General features: G+C 31.7%; 1 protein-coding gene across 36 annotated transcripts in view; it reads right to left on the reverse strand.

Annotated features, from left to right (window-relative positions):
- Nucleotides 1–17,392, reverse strand: part of LOC143231594 (uncharacterized) — a 52,024-nt gene extending 34,632 nt beyond the window's left edge. For 4 of the 36 annotated variants that reach the window (XR_013017000.1, XR_013016999.1, XR_013017001.1 and 1 more), the window contains exons 1-5: nt 17,256–17,309; nt 16,167–16,246; nt 8,822–8,999; nt 4,081–4,264; nt 321–598 (exon numbers count right to left, since the gene is read on the reverse strand). Coding sequence is in view for 3 of the 36 variants with exons in the window: in XM_076466117.1 (XP_076322232.1) it covers nt 4,161–4,264; nt 16,167–16,230; nt 16,507–16,542 (204 nt within the window). In the remaining 33 variants the exon portion in view is untranslated. The other 32 variants (XR_013017004.1, XR_013017022.1, XR_013017018.1 and 29 more) reach the window with 30 other exon arrangements.
- Between the last annotated feature and the right edge of the window lie 843 nt (nt 17,393–18,235).

An 18,235-nucleotide genomic window follows, 5' to 3' on the forward strand; every position in this document is an offset into this window, starting at 1 on the left:
ATGATTATTCCCATTTCTAAATAAGTCATATGTAGAGTTTTTGTTTTTAATCTGTAATTTGTCTCAAAAGGACAGTGTACATCCTGTGCACAATATTGCTGTGGGTCCATACTAAATTTTGCACTTTGCTGCTCCACTAGAAGTAACATGTTAGGCAGCACAAACATAAGCAGTTTTTCTATTATCCCATAGTTAGCCATCATAATCAAATATAAAATGATTAAATATAATAGAAAAAACTGTTAATTCTTTATATTTTAACATGATCACTGATCAAATGATGCAAATAAATTTCCTACTTTAATAACTTGAAAACATACCTCACCATCTAAAATGTAAAGATACTTATTAAAGTTGTTCATGTATTTCTGAAGATGCTGGAATTGTTCTTTGAGAACAGTTAATATCTGTGTCTTGATAATACTTGAGAGCCAAAACATACTGTATTCAGATGATTTTCAACTCGAGGAATTATTCTGACAGAATGAAGCAAAGAATCCAAGATATCCAGCAAAACTGTTTCAAAATCATGGTAAGTTGGTTCAAGTTTGATCTGCTGTCCAACTGCAACCAATTTTATAATAAACATGTGATTTTCCTGAAACAAAAAAGACATGTATACAAATTTTACTCTATAGAGAAATAGATATTTTTGTGCAACATACTGGATGGTTGCATCTTATCTACTCTACAAAGCCTAAAAACACATTTGTAAAAGTTTAGAAAATATTTTAATGTTTTCTAACTAATCTGTAACATTTTTTTTTTTTTGTGACAAGCAAGTAAACAACTGCATGAAGGTTGTATAGGTATGCAAACATGTATTTTAAAATGCAGTCCTCTGTTATACAGAACTTATCAACTAAAACTAACTGCTCACCATACTTAACTCTCAATTTGTATAAAATATATTTTTGTACAGCCAAGGATTTGAACTGTACAAGTAAATGGCTGGGTTCATTTTCTACTTATGTATGTGTGGTGATGAAAAGCATTATTTTACAGTTAATAGGTTTTAATTTTTATCTTATGTGGAGTAATAATCAAAGTTTAAATTTTTATCTTATCTGAAGTAATAATCAAAGTCTTAAGAAAAAAGGTAAACAAAGTTCTGATACTGTAATGAACATCACATATAAACACAAACAGTACAAAATGATTTGCAAGACAGTAATTTAAGGTGTATGTCTAAAACTCATAAACATTATACTCAGATTAGTTGACTAACTTTTATCCACAAAGAAGAAAGAAAAGTATATTTAGCCCATATTTGGAAGTAAATTTTCTACAATGCTAAATAAACAACAAAACCAATGTTTAAAGTAATTTTTTAAGAAATTTTCCATTGGTTTTTTTGTAAACAATGAAAATATCTTTTCTGTGGTAAACTTTAGAAAATAACATGGGATGTATTAAAGGTACAAGTTCTTTTACAAGGCAATCAAGCTTGGTCATTGAAATTACATAATACACATAGAATTATGTTATTTTAGGTAAAGTAATAAAAATAAAAAAAAGAAATGAATCATACTAATTATAAGCTAATCAAGCTTACAAAATTTAAATGTGAATTAAAACACACAAGAGAAACAATCATAATACATGTATACACAAAATGTTTTGGGAGAGTAACCAAAACTGTTTTTCCTTCTTCTCTGAAAGCTGTTAGTTTGTATCACTGTAGTTTAACTTTTTTTTAATGTTGAAGAATATATACTCAGCAGTGTGTTGTGGTTCTTGCACTTGTATACTTCTTTGTAAACCTTTTTTGAAAGTGCAGAAAAAAATGTTTTAGGACTGTTTCTCTTTTTGTGTAAATTAAAGTTTTTCTACTTTTATTCTTAATGCAAATCTTATGTGAGTTGTATGATAGTGTCAGTTAACATTAACTTTGATATTCAAAGATGACTACAACGATAACTTGAATTTTATAATTCAGATGTTTTACCTCAAAACATTGTAAATGGGTTGGTAAATGTTGTGTAGCAACTTTCCACTGGCTAAGGCTAACCACTTCAAAAAAGAATTTCAAAAGATTAAAAAAAATAGAAAGACACAAGAGGCTTATGCCTATCACTATTATAAATAAAGAGATGTGTAAACTGTGGGAGATGGCAGCAAGGGCTTAAGCTTTTATAAGAAAGGGTACATCAACTAACAATGATTTTCAGAAAGTTAGGAAGAGTATTATACAGTGGAGGTAACTGTAACGAGCCTGTTCTATTGAACAAAATATTTTATTCATTGAATTGTATATACAAGGAACTACTAGAGAGAAAGTCAACAAAAGAAACAGAGAAGGATGTGGATGATAACCTAAGAAGATTGTAGTTATGGGTGATTCCTTAACAAAGTATGTGAATAGGATTGTCTGTGGGGTAAATACAGAGAAAATAATTGAACAAACATATTCCTTTAGAAAGAAAAGGGTAGCTTCAAATAAAAAATCAGGTTGGTTCACAAAGGGTATAAGAGATAACATTAAAGAAAAGCATTGTATATTGAAGAAATATAACAAAGTCTTCAGATAAGGTAAAACCCTTTAGGACTGATAGAGATCGGCCTATATTTAATGATTATGAGAAGGCTGGGTTATTAAATTTGTTTTTCTTCAGTTTTAATTAATGAATATTTAAAAGGTATTCCTAATCTTGAACAGGTTGAAAAAGATGATTTCATTAATTCTGAGCTTGTTTAGAAAACATTGAGCAGTTTAAAGAACGATAATGCTACTGGGCTTGATATTTACCAAGAAATTTGAAGGAGGTTAAGGATTAGATATATAAGCTGCTTGCTACTATTTTTGTTAGTTCTTGAATAGTGGGCAGGTGCCAAAGGATTGTAAGTTAGCTAATATTTCACTCCTCTTTTCATGAGAGATAATAATTCTCCCAGTGATTATAAGTGTATTAATCTTACATCAGTTGTGAAAAAATTTAAGAAAGTCTGATAATAGAGGCTTTACAAAGTCATTTCAAAGGGTTACTGCTTATGTAGATGAGGATAACAGTGTAGATTTGGTATATTAACCTTCAGAAAGCATTTGACAAGGTGCTAAATAAAACATTTAAAAGGAATTATCTCTGTAGGTATTAGAAAACAATTACCTAACTGGACAGAAGAGCAGCTGAATGGTAGATTGTTACTGTAAATACAATTCAGTCACACTATTAATATCACAAGTGAGAGTCAGGTTTAGAACCTTTGCTCATTTTTTGATTTACATCAATGACATAATAAAGGAACGATTAGTTCTAATAATAAAATAATTGTACAGGTGAGAAAATAACAAATGCAAAATAGATTATAAAGTAATGCTGAAAGAGTCAACAATTTAAAATAACTTTATTGATAAAACATGAATACCATGTTTTGGGCAACAGCACTTCATCAGCTCTGGAGTATTTATGTACGAATTATTGTTATGAAATAATTTCATGTGGCTTTGCATATGTGAAGATTCTCTTTAATGAGCTATGAAAGTTGGTTTACTCCTAACAGGTTTAGTTTCTGTTTTTCATTTATCTTATGAACACTATTTACTCTTCCACTTCACTTATTTGCTGAATGAAATTTTCACATTTTTCCATCTCAGGCAAGATCCGTTAATCATAGTTTGAGATGCAGTGATGTAGTTGGTTGATTGTTCAGCCTAAATTGTTGATCATAAATGAGGAGTGTTTTGTATTTTCTTTGCATCCATTCATCATTCAATGAGTCTTTTATTCTGAAGTGTCCACTGCTCAGTTTCTCACTTCAGTCTTAGTTTAGATGATTGTAAATTCCAGAGTTATTCAACTTTATATGCTCCAGGTCCAGTATTTAACACATTCAGTTCAATGAGATGTCAATAAAACATTTAATCTATAGTTACACGTTTTTTTAAACATTTTTTGTATTACTGGTAACTTTCTTTTACAGATAATCAATTCTTTTGGTAAAAATTAATTATGTATTTATAACAGACAAAATGTAGTTTTGTTTATGCATTTACAAATAGGAAATAGGGCAACCCATGTTATTCTAAAGATAAATTAAACATCTTTCTTTAAAATGTCAGGCAAATATTGGCATAACTACCTTAGATCTGCATAAAAATTCAGTGTATTTTTCCATAAACACCTTGCAGAGAGATTGGAGTTGCAGAGTCATTAGCATTGCTACATTGTCAAAGAAAGACTGCAGATGAAGCTGAATAGTGGGAGACGGAACATGCTTCTGCTTGATACCTTGATGAATTGTGTTTTGTACAGCTGTAAACCACCTGAAAGAAGAAAACCTACTTATTAATACGTTGTAAACATCACAATCTGAGTTGATGCTTTTCAGTTTACCTATTGTTATTATACTAACAAGCAAAAAAGGATTTACAAATCTGTATTTTATAAACAGAATTTTAAGAAATGTTCTGATCTTCCCACATTTTCTATAACTGAGGATATAAAAACTTGCTTTCTTAAAGAACTCATTATCTTATATTCTACATAATATTATATTTCTCTGTTTTCCTGTTGTTATTATAATAACAAGGAAAAAAGGATTTACAAATCTATATTTTATAAACAGAATTTTAAGAAATGTCCTAGTCTTCCCACATTTTCTGAAACTGAGGATATAAAAACTTGCTTTCTTAAAGAACTCATTTTCTTATATTTTACATGTGAATGATTAAGTATACAAATACTACATATCTTTCTTTCCCATAGTATTTATTATTTACAACAATCTTTAATTTTTTTAAATTCTGATTAAACCTGGTAGCTGTCACATGAAACATCAAACCTGAGGTGTTACTTCTTTGTGACTCAATATTTCAAGAAGACAACGTACTATTTGTGGGATAGTTTAATTGCATTCTACTTGACCTTGTGTTTGTGAGGATACTTTGAAGTTGTCACAAGAAACAAGACATTTCTATGTCCTGGTACCCTTTTCTGAATTTTCTTGTGATAAGCAAATTTTATGGTTATGATGAAGCCTTCAATTGAATCTGGAGGAGAGCAGTCTGTCTTTTAAGAAAGCCAAAACTTGGTTCTTGAAGTCTTATCAATGTTTATACTTACTGAAAATACTGAAAATGTGTACTACAGTTTAACTTTCTCATTTAGAATATCCTTTAGTTTCCCTTGATACAATAAATAGTGTTGAATTTGTTGTCTTTTTTTATTTCATTTGTTACAAATCACTGCAATTTTCTTCTCTAAATTAGATTCATGAATCTCTCATTTTTGTGGAGATCAAGAGATGCATAATGTTACAGAAAGTTCACTGTTACATTATTGATTGGTTGTTGCTTGATTAAGTGTTTTATGGCACAAAGCAGCTAGGCTATCTGCACCAAACATCTGGTAAAAAGTTAAAAGTAAATTTAGTAAAATTCATAAAAGGAAATTAAGGTAAAACAAAACAAAGTTAAAAAAACAACATAAATAGCATAAAACCAATGTTTACATCTAGTCTACAAAGTCAAGAAAAATTACAGAAATTTAAGTTGTAAAGGACTTTCTGTAGTGTAACTGTAATAATGATAACTCACCAGGAAGACTAACAGGTAAGTACAAAAACCACCATCAGTCACCTGATATAATTATACCTTGCCAGGATGACTAATGGGTAGTTCGAAAGCAGCGTTAGTCACCTGAAGTTGGCCTTTCCAGTCCTAGCTTCGAGTTATTTCATGTTAGGCCAGTTTCTAATTTTAAATTGAACTAGATGATTTTAAAAGGAAACCACATTAAAAAGGTGTAATGTAGAAATTAAAAAGATTAATGACCTTTAGAAAACTAAAAACATTACCAAGGTGGACAGTGTCACCATCACTGTCTAACATTATGGACAAACCTTGGGACAGAACATGTTTAAAATGGTGCCGTTGTTGACAGTCATAACAATGACAAGAAAGTAAAATGTGGCTTATTGTAATTTGAGTGTTACACAAACTACACACTGGTGCATCAGTTCCAGATAAAAGCAAATGATGAGTTAAAAAACTGTGACCAATGCGTAGTCTAGTTAGAACAACTTACTCTCTTCAATCCTGACGGAAGCAAGATGACTAAAGTCCAATATAATGTTTTATTTGGAAAAGCTTGTTTTCGTGTTGCTAACTCCAAGTCAACTGCCAGCTGGCACAGAGATGAGTCTTGAATACAGGACCATAGTCTATGTATGGGACAGGTACAGTGGTGATAGAGCCAGAGCAGATAGACTCAGCTGCAGTGTCAGCAAGCTCATTCCCATGAATACCAAAGTGGCCTGGTATCCAGAAAAACTGGATAGAAGTAGATGTTAAAGAGAAATGGGCCAGTGGTTTTGAATATCAGCAAGAACAGGGTGTGAATTAACTTGAAGCAATTCCAGGGCCAGTAGAGAACTATGCGAGTCAGTATAAATAGTGCAGTTTGACTACTGCTTGACTTCTATGTGATCCAGGGCAAGGGAAATAGCATACAGTTCAGCAGTAAACACAGAAGCTGTAGTGGGGATTCTGTGTGCAACCACCGAACCACAACAATCCATGGCAGAGCCAACACAGTCACCTGATTTCGAACCATCTATATAAATAGGAATGGAAGGATGGTTCAAAAGATGTTCAGCAAATTGCAGACAATATTTCCAATCAGGAGTGTCTACTTTTCTCAGATGATTTAAAGATAAGTCACAATTAAGAAATGTAAGAAGCCATGGTAGGATGGGCTAACCAGTGGATACAGCAATGTTTATTGAGAACAGACCCAATTCATCTAACTGTACCTGATATGAATGCCAAAAGGAGCAATGGCAGACCATCTGGTCTGAAAAAGCATGGCCCAACAAGGAAGGAAAACAAAACCCCAGATGAGATGCTTTGGTGAGGAACAAAGTATCAAAGCATATTGTAAAGACAGTTGCAAACAATGGAGGTGCAAAAAAGGTTCATGAGACTCTATGTATAAGCTCTGAACTGGGAAGTGCTGAAAGCCCCAGTGCAGAGCCAAAGACCTCAATGATGAATAGGATCTAGCATCTTTAAGGCCAAAGGTCAGACAGAGTTATAGATCAATAATCCACAGTCAAGTTGCGATCTAATAAGAGCACTACATATCTTTAGCATAGAACGTCGATCTGCTGCCCAAGTGGTGGAAGAGAGGACACAGAGGATGTTCAGTGCTCTTATACATTTGACCCATGTGTGGTGTAAAGGTCAGCATACAGGCAAAGATAAGTTCCAAGAACCTTGTCTCAGGGACCACAGACAGCACAACTTCACTGATATGGAGTTCAGGATCAGGGTGAATACACTTCTGACAATTTTGTTTAAGATCCAGTACTTACACTGTTGACAAGTTTGATCAGATTCAGTACTTACACTGATGACAAGTTTGATCAGATTCAGTACTTAAACTGATGACACGTTTGATAAGATCCAGTACTTACACTGATAACAAGTTGGATCAGATTCAGTACTTACACTAATGACAATTTTGATCAGATCCAGTACTTACTTACACTGCTGATCTCGGTAACACAGTGATCTAACGAAATAGAAATAACTTTGTTTTATCATTATGTAGAATGATATGGCTTTACCATCTTTACCAAATAATCCAAAACACACATCTGACAATATAAAATATCACAAGTATTTTGTTCACATGTTGCTTATTTCATTACCAACAGGTAATTTTAACATGTCAACAAAACTAACATGCCAGCCAGCCATGGTAACAAAACTAATGTTTTAATGAATGTTTATTGTTATCCAAATCAGATATGTGATGATTGGACTTATGATCTGAAACTGATCACCTTAGCTCACACTATATCCACTAGATTTGCATAAGCTTCTCTCACTTGCCTCTTTTAAAGTCAATCACAGCATTTAAAGTATTTCAAATTGTTTGTGAACAATGTCCAGACCTCAGTAAAGAAATATCGATGCTTTACCACTTGAAAAACAATCAGATGAATGAAAACTGGCCAATCAGAGCAGGTTAATACAAGTTGGTTACATGTACCATTAGCATGAATGTAGCACTATATCCAAACCAATATTACACATCTGGACAGCTTCATTCAAAACACAAACAGATGACCAGTATCTGCCAATTTAGATCACCCACAACTAAAACTATTACCAGAGAACCAGTCTTAACAATGCCATCCGTTTACCAGACATAGCGGAAACTGGATAATGTGTCAATGTACAGACGGTTAGAGCCAGACTTTATGTGGTAAACTGAATGATGTATCAGTTATGAATGGTTACACACTCAGTGAGGTGTATTCTCATCACAAAAATGACACAAGATATGTAGAGATAGTTTGTGGGCTAATTTTGAAATAGTTATTACATCAACCATAATTTAATTGGAGATGACGTACATACCATGTACAGCTGTCAATGTACCCCTACTTAATTACCAGGGTCTTTAGAATACATCATAGGTTATAATGGCTATAAACTTTATAATGTTTATGTACATTTATATAAACAAATAATGGCTATAAACTTTATAATGTTTACACAATAAAACAAATAATGGCTATAAACTTTATAACGTTTATGTACAGTTATATAAACCAATAATTTTAAAAATACATTTTGATATATATCTTTGCTGTGTTAGTACTTATTTTGTTTTTAATGTAATTACTAATGGTTTTTGTCTGATAATTTTATAGATATAATAAACTGTTATCAGTCCCATATCTCTGTGTTGTTTTATAAATGTATCTATTGTTGAAGGAGTTATTCATAAAAAGCTTTTAGTTGAATTTTATTCAGTTTGTTTAAAGTTAGGCACAAAACTAAACAATGAGATATGTTTGCTCTTCCTACCATGGGTATTCAATCCTGTTTCTAGCAATGTAAGTCCGAACACATAGTGCTGTGAATTTTATTCAGTGATTTGGAAAGTTACAATATGTCATCATTCTAATAACATTCAATTATTAATACTTTAAACAGCAGGCATAATTCATGTTGTGGTTCCACAAGGTAAACAATCTTTAAAAACCTGAGAAATAAAAAATAAACACATATGTACACAGAAAGTGAAGCCATTTTTATATCAATAAAAACCAAAACTAAAACTACTGTAAGAAAAGTACTAGAGAATAGTGAGTGTTTAATTTCAAAGAGTGAAAATTTACTTATCTATAAATTCAAATATTGAATTACACCATTAAAAGGACAGAAAATGAACCAGATTCATATGAAACAGTTGTCATAAACAAACACTGTCTTTTCACTTTACCAATACTGAAGTAAAAAATGGATAACACTTAACAATATAATTATGAAGAACTTAACAGTCATTAAATATTAAGTCATGAAATAATCCAAATAATAACACCAACACTAAGCAGTCTTGTTTATCCAGAAATAAGCCCTTCTTCAATAAAAATATTATCAACAATCTTTAACACTATATACAAACACTGTTCTCAGTTCATATCCTAAGTCTTCTTATATAGTCTACACCAACATTTGTTGTCCTCTCTTCTCTCATAGGGTCTCATGTAGAGGTTTACAGAAAAAGTCAAACAAAGAATTTCCAGTTAACTTAATAACTGACTGATTTATATTATTAGCTCACTGTACACAAGGACGACATTAACCAGTTTCACGTGTTAAAGTTACTTACATTTTACATGCAGACGTAAACTATTTACTTTAGTTTTTTGTGCTGTCGGGTTATCGATGGATCAATTTTAAGTTTATGGACTTATAACACTAAAATCCAGGGTTCTATTCCCTATGTTGATCAATATTTGAGGCTTCAGCTGCTTATGAAGTAGTTTTAATGTCATAAATCACAATCGATTCAAACCAGACCTACACCTCTTCACAGATGCTTATCTTTCTGGTTGTGGTACATCTCTGAATAGCTATCTCACCTCAGACATCTGGACCAGCATAAGCAATTCCTCCACATCAGTGTGCTCGACCTTTATTCTATCAAACGGAGATGTTTGCATTTCTTACCAATGCTAGTAGATGGTTTGATTATTATCCATTCTGACAGTTTCATGGTAATTTTATATATCAATAATAGAGTAAGTACCAGATCTTTAACTCTTTATTTTTAAACACTCATCCTCATAAACATCTATCCAGTGAATTTGCTCTATAGATTATAATGTATTAAGAGCGATGTACCTCATAGTAAACCATCTGTACCCTCTTCCACCTATTAAATAGCCACTTCACTCACAAGTTTCCTGATGTGTATGCTTTGTTTTGGATACTTACAACTTCTTTTCTCATCAGTAATGAAGATTCATGAGTACAGATGGAGCTAGCAAACATGGAATTGACATCACTCTCCTATTGGTAGAGAGAGGGCCTTTACTGCACAGTAACATCATTATCCAATAATATAATTCATGAGAACTTACGAAAGTTTAGGTGGGAGTTCCCTGAAAGCTAGTGTCATGCAAATACTTAAGGAAGATGCTAACAGAAGATGGAATCTTTCTCTGAAATGCTAAGTATCTAATTGAAACAATTTTTTATGTAAGAAAATGTTAACTTTCCAAAATCAGATCTGTGGTGACTAACCAGCAGGAGATAATGCAAAGAAATGGGGGGGCCTTTACATTTGATGATGTGTTAAAATCTTCCTTTTTTGTTCTTTTATGTTTTGCATGTTGTTTGTTTGTGTTTCCTTTATTATATAGTTGTTAATTAACTAAAGTTTCAAAATTCACTCCAGATGAAAATGAATCTTGAATTTCATATGAATTTTAATACCCTTTTCACTGAGGAGAATTTTCAAAACATTTCTCAACGAGGCTGAATTTTCTTCCTTTTATTTTAGGTTGATCCACTTCTGATCTGTCTTATAGTGAAGTTATTTCTATTTTGAAAGTCATGTCTATGATGGAAGTCCCTTTTCCTTTGACTCAAACTTACTTTCATACATGTTACTGAGTATAATTGAATTAATGGAAGATTTCTGTAGGTTCACTAAAATTCTCTATCAATCCCTATCTATTCTACAAGATTCTTTGTATCAGTTGAATACTCAACATCTGTATACATTTACCATTTATCTAAGAAAGAAAAGCCTCTCTTTTTTGGGTCTTTGTACCACATCCTTCAGCTCATATGGTAAATTAATTTATTCAGGATTATACCAAGTTATCCATATACCTGTCTATTTCCATACATTTAAATTATATAGATATGATGAAAAATCATACCTACAGCTACAGAACAACTTATTAGACATTGATTTTCAAAGACAATTATCATAAACTCTTGCATTTCAAAGTTTCCAACATCAGTTTAGGGTTTAATAAACAATACCATAATAAACAGAAAAAATTTAAACAAAAAATTACTGGTGATGAAAAATGAATTAAGAAGTCATGAGATAAAAGTAAAGATAAAGAATGGAACATAGCTGTGAAATGATGTCCACACGAATACAGAAACATAGATGTCCACATAATGATGTGGAACATAGCTGTGAAATGATGTACACATAATGAGAGGATGGCTGAATACTGTCCTCAAGAGGAAACAAAGTTGACAAAGCCTTATGTAGTAGATGGAAATAAATAAACAAGCTAAATTTCTCATTGAAAACGGGAGATGAAAGAGATTAAAACCATAGGAAATGAAGTTGTAGGCTACATAATGAAAATCACTAATATATGAAAATAGGCTGTCACGTCATCAACATGTAACTACTTTACCAAGCCCCTGTTGAGATTTGACTTATGTGAGGTAGTTCTTCCATCACAATAGAGACAGAAATAGTAATACCAGCTTGTAAGTTCATAAGCTTTAAAATATAAGTCAAAAACCAAAGTAAATTTCTATCATTTAAAAATGCATCTTTCGAATGCAGAACTATATAGGGAGCTAACAATTCGGGAGGTGGTGTCCACTCTAACTGTTAGAAAGCAAATGTATCATCCCACTTTTGCTACTCTCTTGCTTTACATGTGACTTTTGAACTAGCTGCACATGTACTTTCCATTCCTATATCCTTTGTTCCATATCAGAGAAAATTATAACTGGCTGAGTATTCCATAATCTACAAAATCCTACTGATTATTTTGTGAGAGAATTGGCTTTAGAAAGGAATTTGACCAACCAAATAATAATAGTTGACTAAAGAACCCTCATCATACTTTCTCCAGCTGGTTTATTCCTGGGAGGTCTGGTACAGAAAAAGAGATGGACCAGTCTAGATGTATTGGTAAATAAGATAAACCAGACAGCATATCTACAGTTAAGAATGTCATACTCATTTTTTACATACAATTTAGTGACCTTGACTTTCAAGATGGAAGAATAATATACCTGGTTAGTGTGTTTTCTCACTGGCTTATTCCTCTTACAAAAATAACATTCCAACCAAATTCTTTGGACATTTTCCGAGGACTGCTTGTCTGGGTTCCTAAACCAAATCAATGTGAGATCCCCAGTGACATTCCTGTTGTTACGTTAGTTTCAGTAAGATATCGAATCAATGTTAATATTTTCTTACAGTGAAAACATATTTCTGACAGATACTATACTCTCCTCACACTTCTGGTGCTTCTTTTCTGACTAATACAGAACTGAAGAATGTGAACTACAGTAAACAGGAAGACAGCTGTGATAGTGGTGTGTGTTTTAGTGATGAGTTGTTCTTGGACATTTACATGCTACAACGCAGCTGAATCACATTGAAACGTAAAGTAGGTGGGAGTTTCAAGACTAGAAGACAGTATAAACATTTTCACTCTTTGAAGGTTGCAATGAACAATACAAATTCTTATTGAAAATAGTATGAAAACTGATATTTTAGGGTATGTACAGTGATGATGATATAACTTCCTATGTATACATACACATAAACCATCAGTTATAAATATAACTAGAAAAATAAAACTGAATATAACACATGGCAACTGATAATGTACTTAATATTTAAAATTAATTTATAAATAAAATCAGGTATAATAACTTTATATCAAACACAAAATATCTAAATAAAAATGTTGTTGAATAACTTGTTGAAAAATATGTTGAGGAATAAATATTTTTGCAAGTGTAACATTAAACAACATGAAATTATATTGTGTGTGTGTTATTATAACATTATATAACATGAAATTATATTGTGTGTGTGTTATTATAACATTATATAACATTAAATTATATTGTGTATTTTATTATAACATTAAATTATATTGTGTGTTTGTGTTATTTTGTAATAAAGCCATATCGAGCTATCTAACATGTTCACTGAGGACAATGAAAACCCTGATTTTATTGTAATTCTGTAGTAAAGTGCTGCACCACCCTGAGTTTCCAAGAATTTCCAAGTATTTCAGTGTTTTTAAATATTTTAATCTCACCTAGGCTGTGCTAACGTATCTACTTAAATAGATGTTACAAACTTGGGACTTCCTAATAGAGCCACAAGTCTTTTCATGTGTTATTACTGATATAGTCACCAATATGGTTGCCTTTAAACTTTACTCATCTTGGCTCATTTATTGTAGACGATATTTAAGTCACGGTGTGAGGATGCTTTCTCCGTAAACACAGATGAATTCCTTTTAGATGGACCAAAATTATCAAGAGGTTTCAGAGATGTCACAGAAAATTAAAATATATCTAAGGGTAAAAATGTAGTACTACTTAGTTACACAGTTTATCACATCACTCTAAATAACAAAACATCACTGGAGAACACAAGTTTCAGCAAAATATACTTTGAACTTTAAATATGAACAATTAATGTGGACTTAAATCGAGAGGTGAAAATGTAAAACACGTACAAATTACATGGTTAGCAATTAAGTAATAAAGATATTTCACGAGGAAAACATCAGTACTTATTAAAAACTAGATTTATTTTAATATGTTAAATATCATGAGATCAGTTAAAATAAACTATGAAGTTTAAAACATATTATATTCAATTTTTACAGACTTATCACTGAGAAAGAGAATATGTTTTGGAATAAATTATCTATCATAAGTGTCAATCATGTCTTAGTTGTGTACAGTTTCAAAATTAATGTTTTCATTCTTTATTGTACAATAAATTACTTGATTAAATATCTCTATAAATGATTCCTTTTTAGTGAATATTTGTTAGTGCTGGTAAAAAGTTTATCATATCATATTTTACTTCATCTTTCATTATATTTTAATTTTTTATATAATTTTCTTTTATTCTTACCTATCAATTTAACTTGTAATGAGACGTATCTAATATTTATACAATAAACAATATTTAACAGTTTTACAGACATTTCAGTTTAAATAGTTTGATCTAAAACAGCTTCGTTTTTTTTTTAAAAAAGAATTTCCAACCCATAAATGAGACATCAAGACTGACATTCTAATAAACATTTTGGTTTTGAATAAATTTGGTATTAACTGAAATGTCATATTTTGTTACTAGTTTTGCCAAATGTTGGTTATTTTTCTGCTAATATTGGGAATATATGATATGCAACAGTATATGGTTTCATGATTTTTTGATTTGTGAGGTACATTTACTTTTGTTGGTTGATTTTGCTTGATGTTTAGGTGTGTGTGTACAATATTTAACTATGGTTTGTGGAGGAAACTTGTTGATGTTGACGAAGTACTGTTTTATTTTGTCTAATTCATCATTAATTTTATCTGGTGAGCATATTTGGTTTCTTAGTGTGTTGAGTTTTGTTTTGTTTTATGTGCTGAGTCCCAAGGAATGTATAGTCCAGTATGGGTGATTTTTCAGTGAATTTCTGTTTTAAATTGCGTGTTAGTTCTTGTAATTTTGAGGTTAAGAAATGATATTTGATTGCTTTCTTTCTGTTCACATGTGAAGTTAATGTTGGGATATATAGAGTTAAAGTGATTGAAAAAATTAAGTGTGTGTTGTGTGGATGTGAATCTCACAATTGTGTCATCTACATATCTGTACCAGTTTAGTGGCGGATGTAATGCTGTGTTCATTGTTTGTGTTTCAACTTGTGTCATAAAAATATTAGCTAGAACTAGTGATACTGAGTTGCCCATGCTTAGGCGATTTGTTTGTATATAGTTGTGGTTGTTGAACATGAAGTTTGTCTTCATTGTGGTGAATTCTATGAGGGTTGCTGGTTGCTGGGAATGTCTATTGATGAGTTAGGGTCTCGAATACAGAGTTCTAAGACTATCATACAGGCTTCAGCAGTTGGGACTTCTGTAAAGAGGGAAATAACATTGAAACTGGCCATTAAGGCTTTATGATTAAGTTGATTAAGATTAGACTTGAAATTAAAAGAGTCTTTGATGAATGAGTTGGTTGATGTTACATATTTGGAGAATGCCCATGCTCTGTATTTACCAAGATTGTAATTAAACAATTCATATGTGGATGTTATTGGTCATAATGGATGATCTGGTTTGAGAGGCTTGGGGATGCCGAATATTTGTGGTGTGCGTGAGTCGGTCTTGCGTAGGCAGGAATAAAGTTTTTGAAACTGTGTTGGCTTTTTCATTTTTATTAGTATTTTGTTCAGTTGCATTTCATGTGTCTTTGTTGGATTTGTGTGTATTGGTTTTAATTTGTTTGTGTCTGATAGGATGTTCTTTATTTTTTGGATGTATTCATTAATGTTCATTATGACTATAACGTTTCCTTTATCTGCTTTTAAAATTATGTTTTTGTCTTGTTTTAGGTTTTAATGGAATTAATGTCTCTTTTGTAAGATTGTTTTAGATTTCTGTTGTGAAATTATGTTGATGATTTTGTGAGAAAATTATTTGAAAAAATCTTTTAATATGTTGTTTTAGGTGTTTCTGGAAAATATTAATTTTTAATTTTTTTGGGAAGTTTGGCTGTTGAAAGTCAATAAAATTGTCAGAGTTGTCTTTCTGTTGGTTGTTTTCTGTGGAAAGTATCACAAGTTTTCTGGCTAGGTCTTCTAAACATGTTTTAATTTCTAATGTTGGACCTTAGAACCAACCTAGAAAATAGTTTTTTGGCAAAAACTAGTCACAAAGTATGACATTCTAGTTAATACCAAATTTATTCAAAAACCAAGCACAAATCTAAGTTTTATATTATGTAAAAACTACAATGACAAACACCACACCAATATTATTTATTAAATACAATGTGATAACTGCCATGACTTCTATATTGGAGAAACAAGGAGAAAAATGGAAACCACATTCAAAGAACACAAATAGTCACCTCCACACGTTTTCGAACACTGTAATTCAATCTTTGGCTTTCCTTCCATCCAACAGTTCCTCAACTGCAGAAGTAAAACCCTGGAATTTATTGTTCAACAGAACAGAATTATTATGATCAATTTCCTAACTTTTAAATCAAATAGTGTTCTTTCTGCCATCCTGAATGTCAATGTTAACTGATATATCTTTTCCATGTAAATGTTTAAGCTCCTCCTGGAATCTTACTGTCATTCTCCACAGTCCACACTTTACCTGTCTCTTCTTTAATGAGGATACTCTCCAATTACAAATTCTACACACAAATTGCACATCTTCATTACTAGCTTCCTTCAAAATACCTGCCAGTCCAAAGCTCCCAAATGAAATCCCCTCATTGTGCTCGTTACATCTGGCAAACTTTGAACGCTTGTCTCCTAGTCTTAACCATTGTACTGATACTTGCAGCCTTACAGTTATCAATACTAATTACCATAATCTTTAGCTTACAGCTACTATTGAGCTTAACATTTAAGAATCAATTACATTATTTTTTTATCACTACTCCTTCTTCACAATAACGTAATGAAGTTTAGCTATATAGAACTTTATAAATTAGTATAACTGACAACATACGTGAGGTTAATAACAAAATATTTTTAGTCTGATTTATAATCTACTTATTTTTATAAGCTGGATCAAAACTAGCGATCTCACTTGAAGTAATAAAGTTAATTCTTAAAACACCAAAAGATATTAAAACTTTTAGAATAGGCTCGTTACAGTTAATCGAGTTCACTAATTTCTGCTGTAATAATAAAACACGAAGAGAAAAACAGTTTTAGTAAACTATATTTTAGATTATATTTACTTAATAAAAAAATATATTTATACTGTTCTACGATTTATCACAAGCTTATCTTTAACGAAGCCGAAAGTACCGTTACAATGTTAAGCCTATTTAAAAATTAAACCTTGTTGTAAAATCTACACATTTTAAATTTTAAGTTTAAATTGTGACCATCCTTTTTTTATTTACAAATCAGACTATATCTAGTTGTTATTTAACCCAAATGACTTCGAATTTTAATATCAAGATTAAATAACTCACAAATTTATAAGAGCGACCACTCTTACCCTGCATCTCAAAACTCAGATTTGATGATCAGCGTTAACATCAAAAATATACATATATATTTGATAGCATTTAAACGACAAAAAGCAACCTGAGCGTTGAGAGAATTTTTGTTGAATCGTTCAATCGGAAATACTGGGAATGAACAGATTTAAATAATAACAAATGCAATGAAATGTACAAAATAACATTTGATACTTTACACGTGTTAGAAAAGAAATGTACAAAATAATATTTGATACACACTGTGAAGAAAGGCTCAAATATAACAATAAACCATTAATATAATGATAAATATGAAATATTATTACTTCATCAGCTTTTATGCCCTTTCCAACAATATAGTAAGCTTGTTTGTTTGTTTTGGAATTTCGCACAAAGCTACTCGAGGGCTATCTGTGCTAGCCGTCCCTAATTCAGCAGTGTAAAACTAGAGGGAAGGCAGCTAGTCATCACCACCCACTGCCAACTCTTGGGCTACTTTTTTACCAACGAATAGTGGGATTGACCGTCACATTATACACCCCCACGGCTGGGAGGGCGAGCATGTTTAGCGCGACGCGGGCATGAACCCGCGACCCTCAGATTACGAGTCGCACGCCTTACGCGCTTGGCCATGCCAGGCCTATATAGCAAGCTACTTTAGAAATACTCAACAATACACACCGTCTCTTAGGAACCAAACTATCACTACACAAGTTTCGAAGTCTGTGTGAAAAAAACAACTGCGGCGTATATTTCAAAATATTAATTTTACTAAAAGTAATTACAAAGCCTCTTTGGAAGATCTGAGTTAACATAATTATGATGTCTATTCTGGAGTGTTTAACTCATGTATTTCTGTTGCTTCTAATATGCTGTTGGAGGGATATCTTAATACAGGCTCTCTTTAGGTTTTTGATCGTAGCATCAATAATGGCTTCTATATGCTACTTAATTAAAGTAATGACGGCTTC

The sequence above is a fragment of the Tachypleus tridentatus genome, chromosome 11 (genome assembly GCF_004210375.1).
Source record: "Tachypleus tridentatus isolate NWPU-2018 chromosome 11, ASM421037v1, whole genome shotgun sequence".
In the NCBI taxonomy this organism is placed as follows: Eukaryota; Metazoa; Arthropoda; class Merostomata; order Xiphosura; family Limulidae; genus Tachypleus; species Tachypleus tridentatus.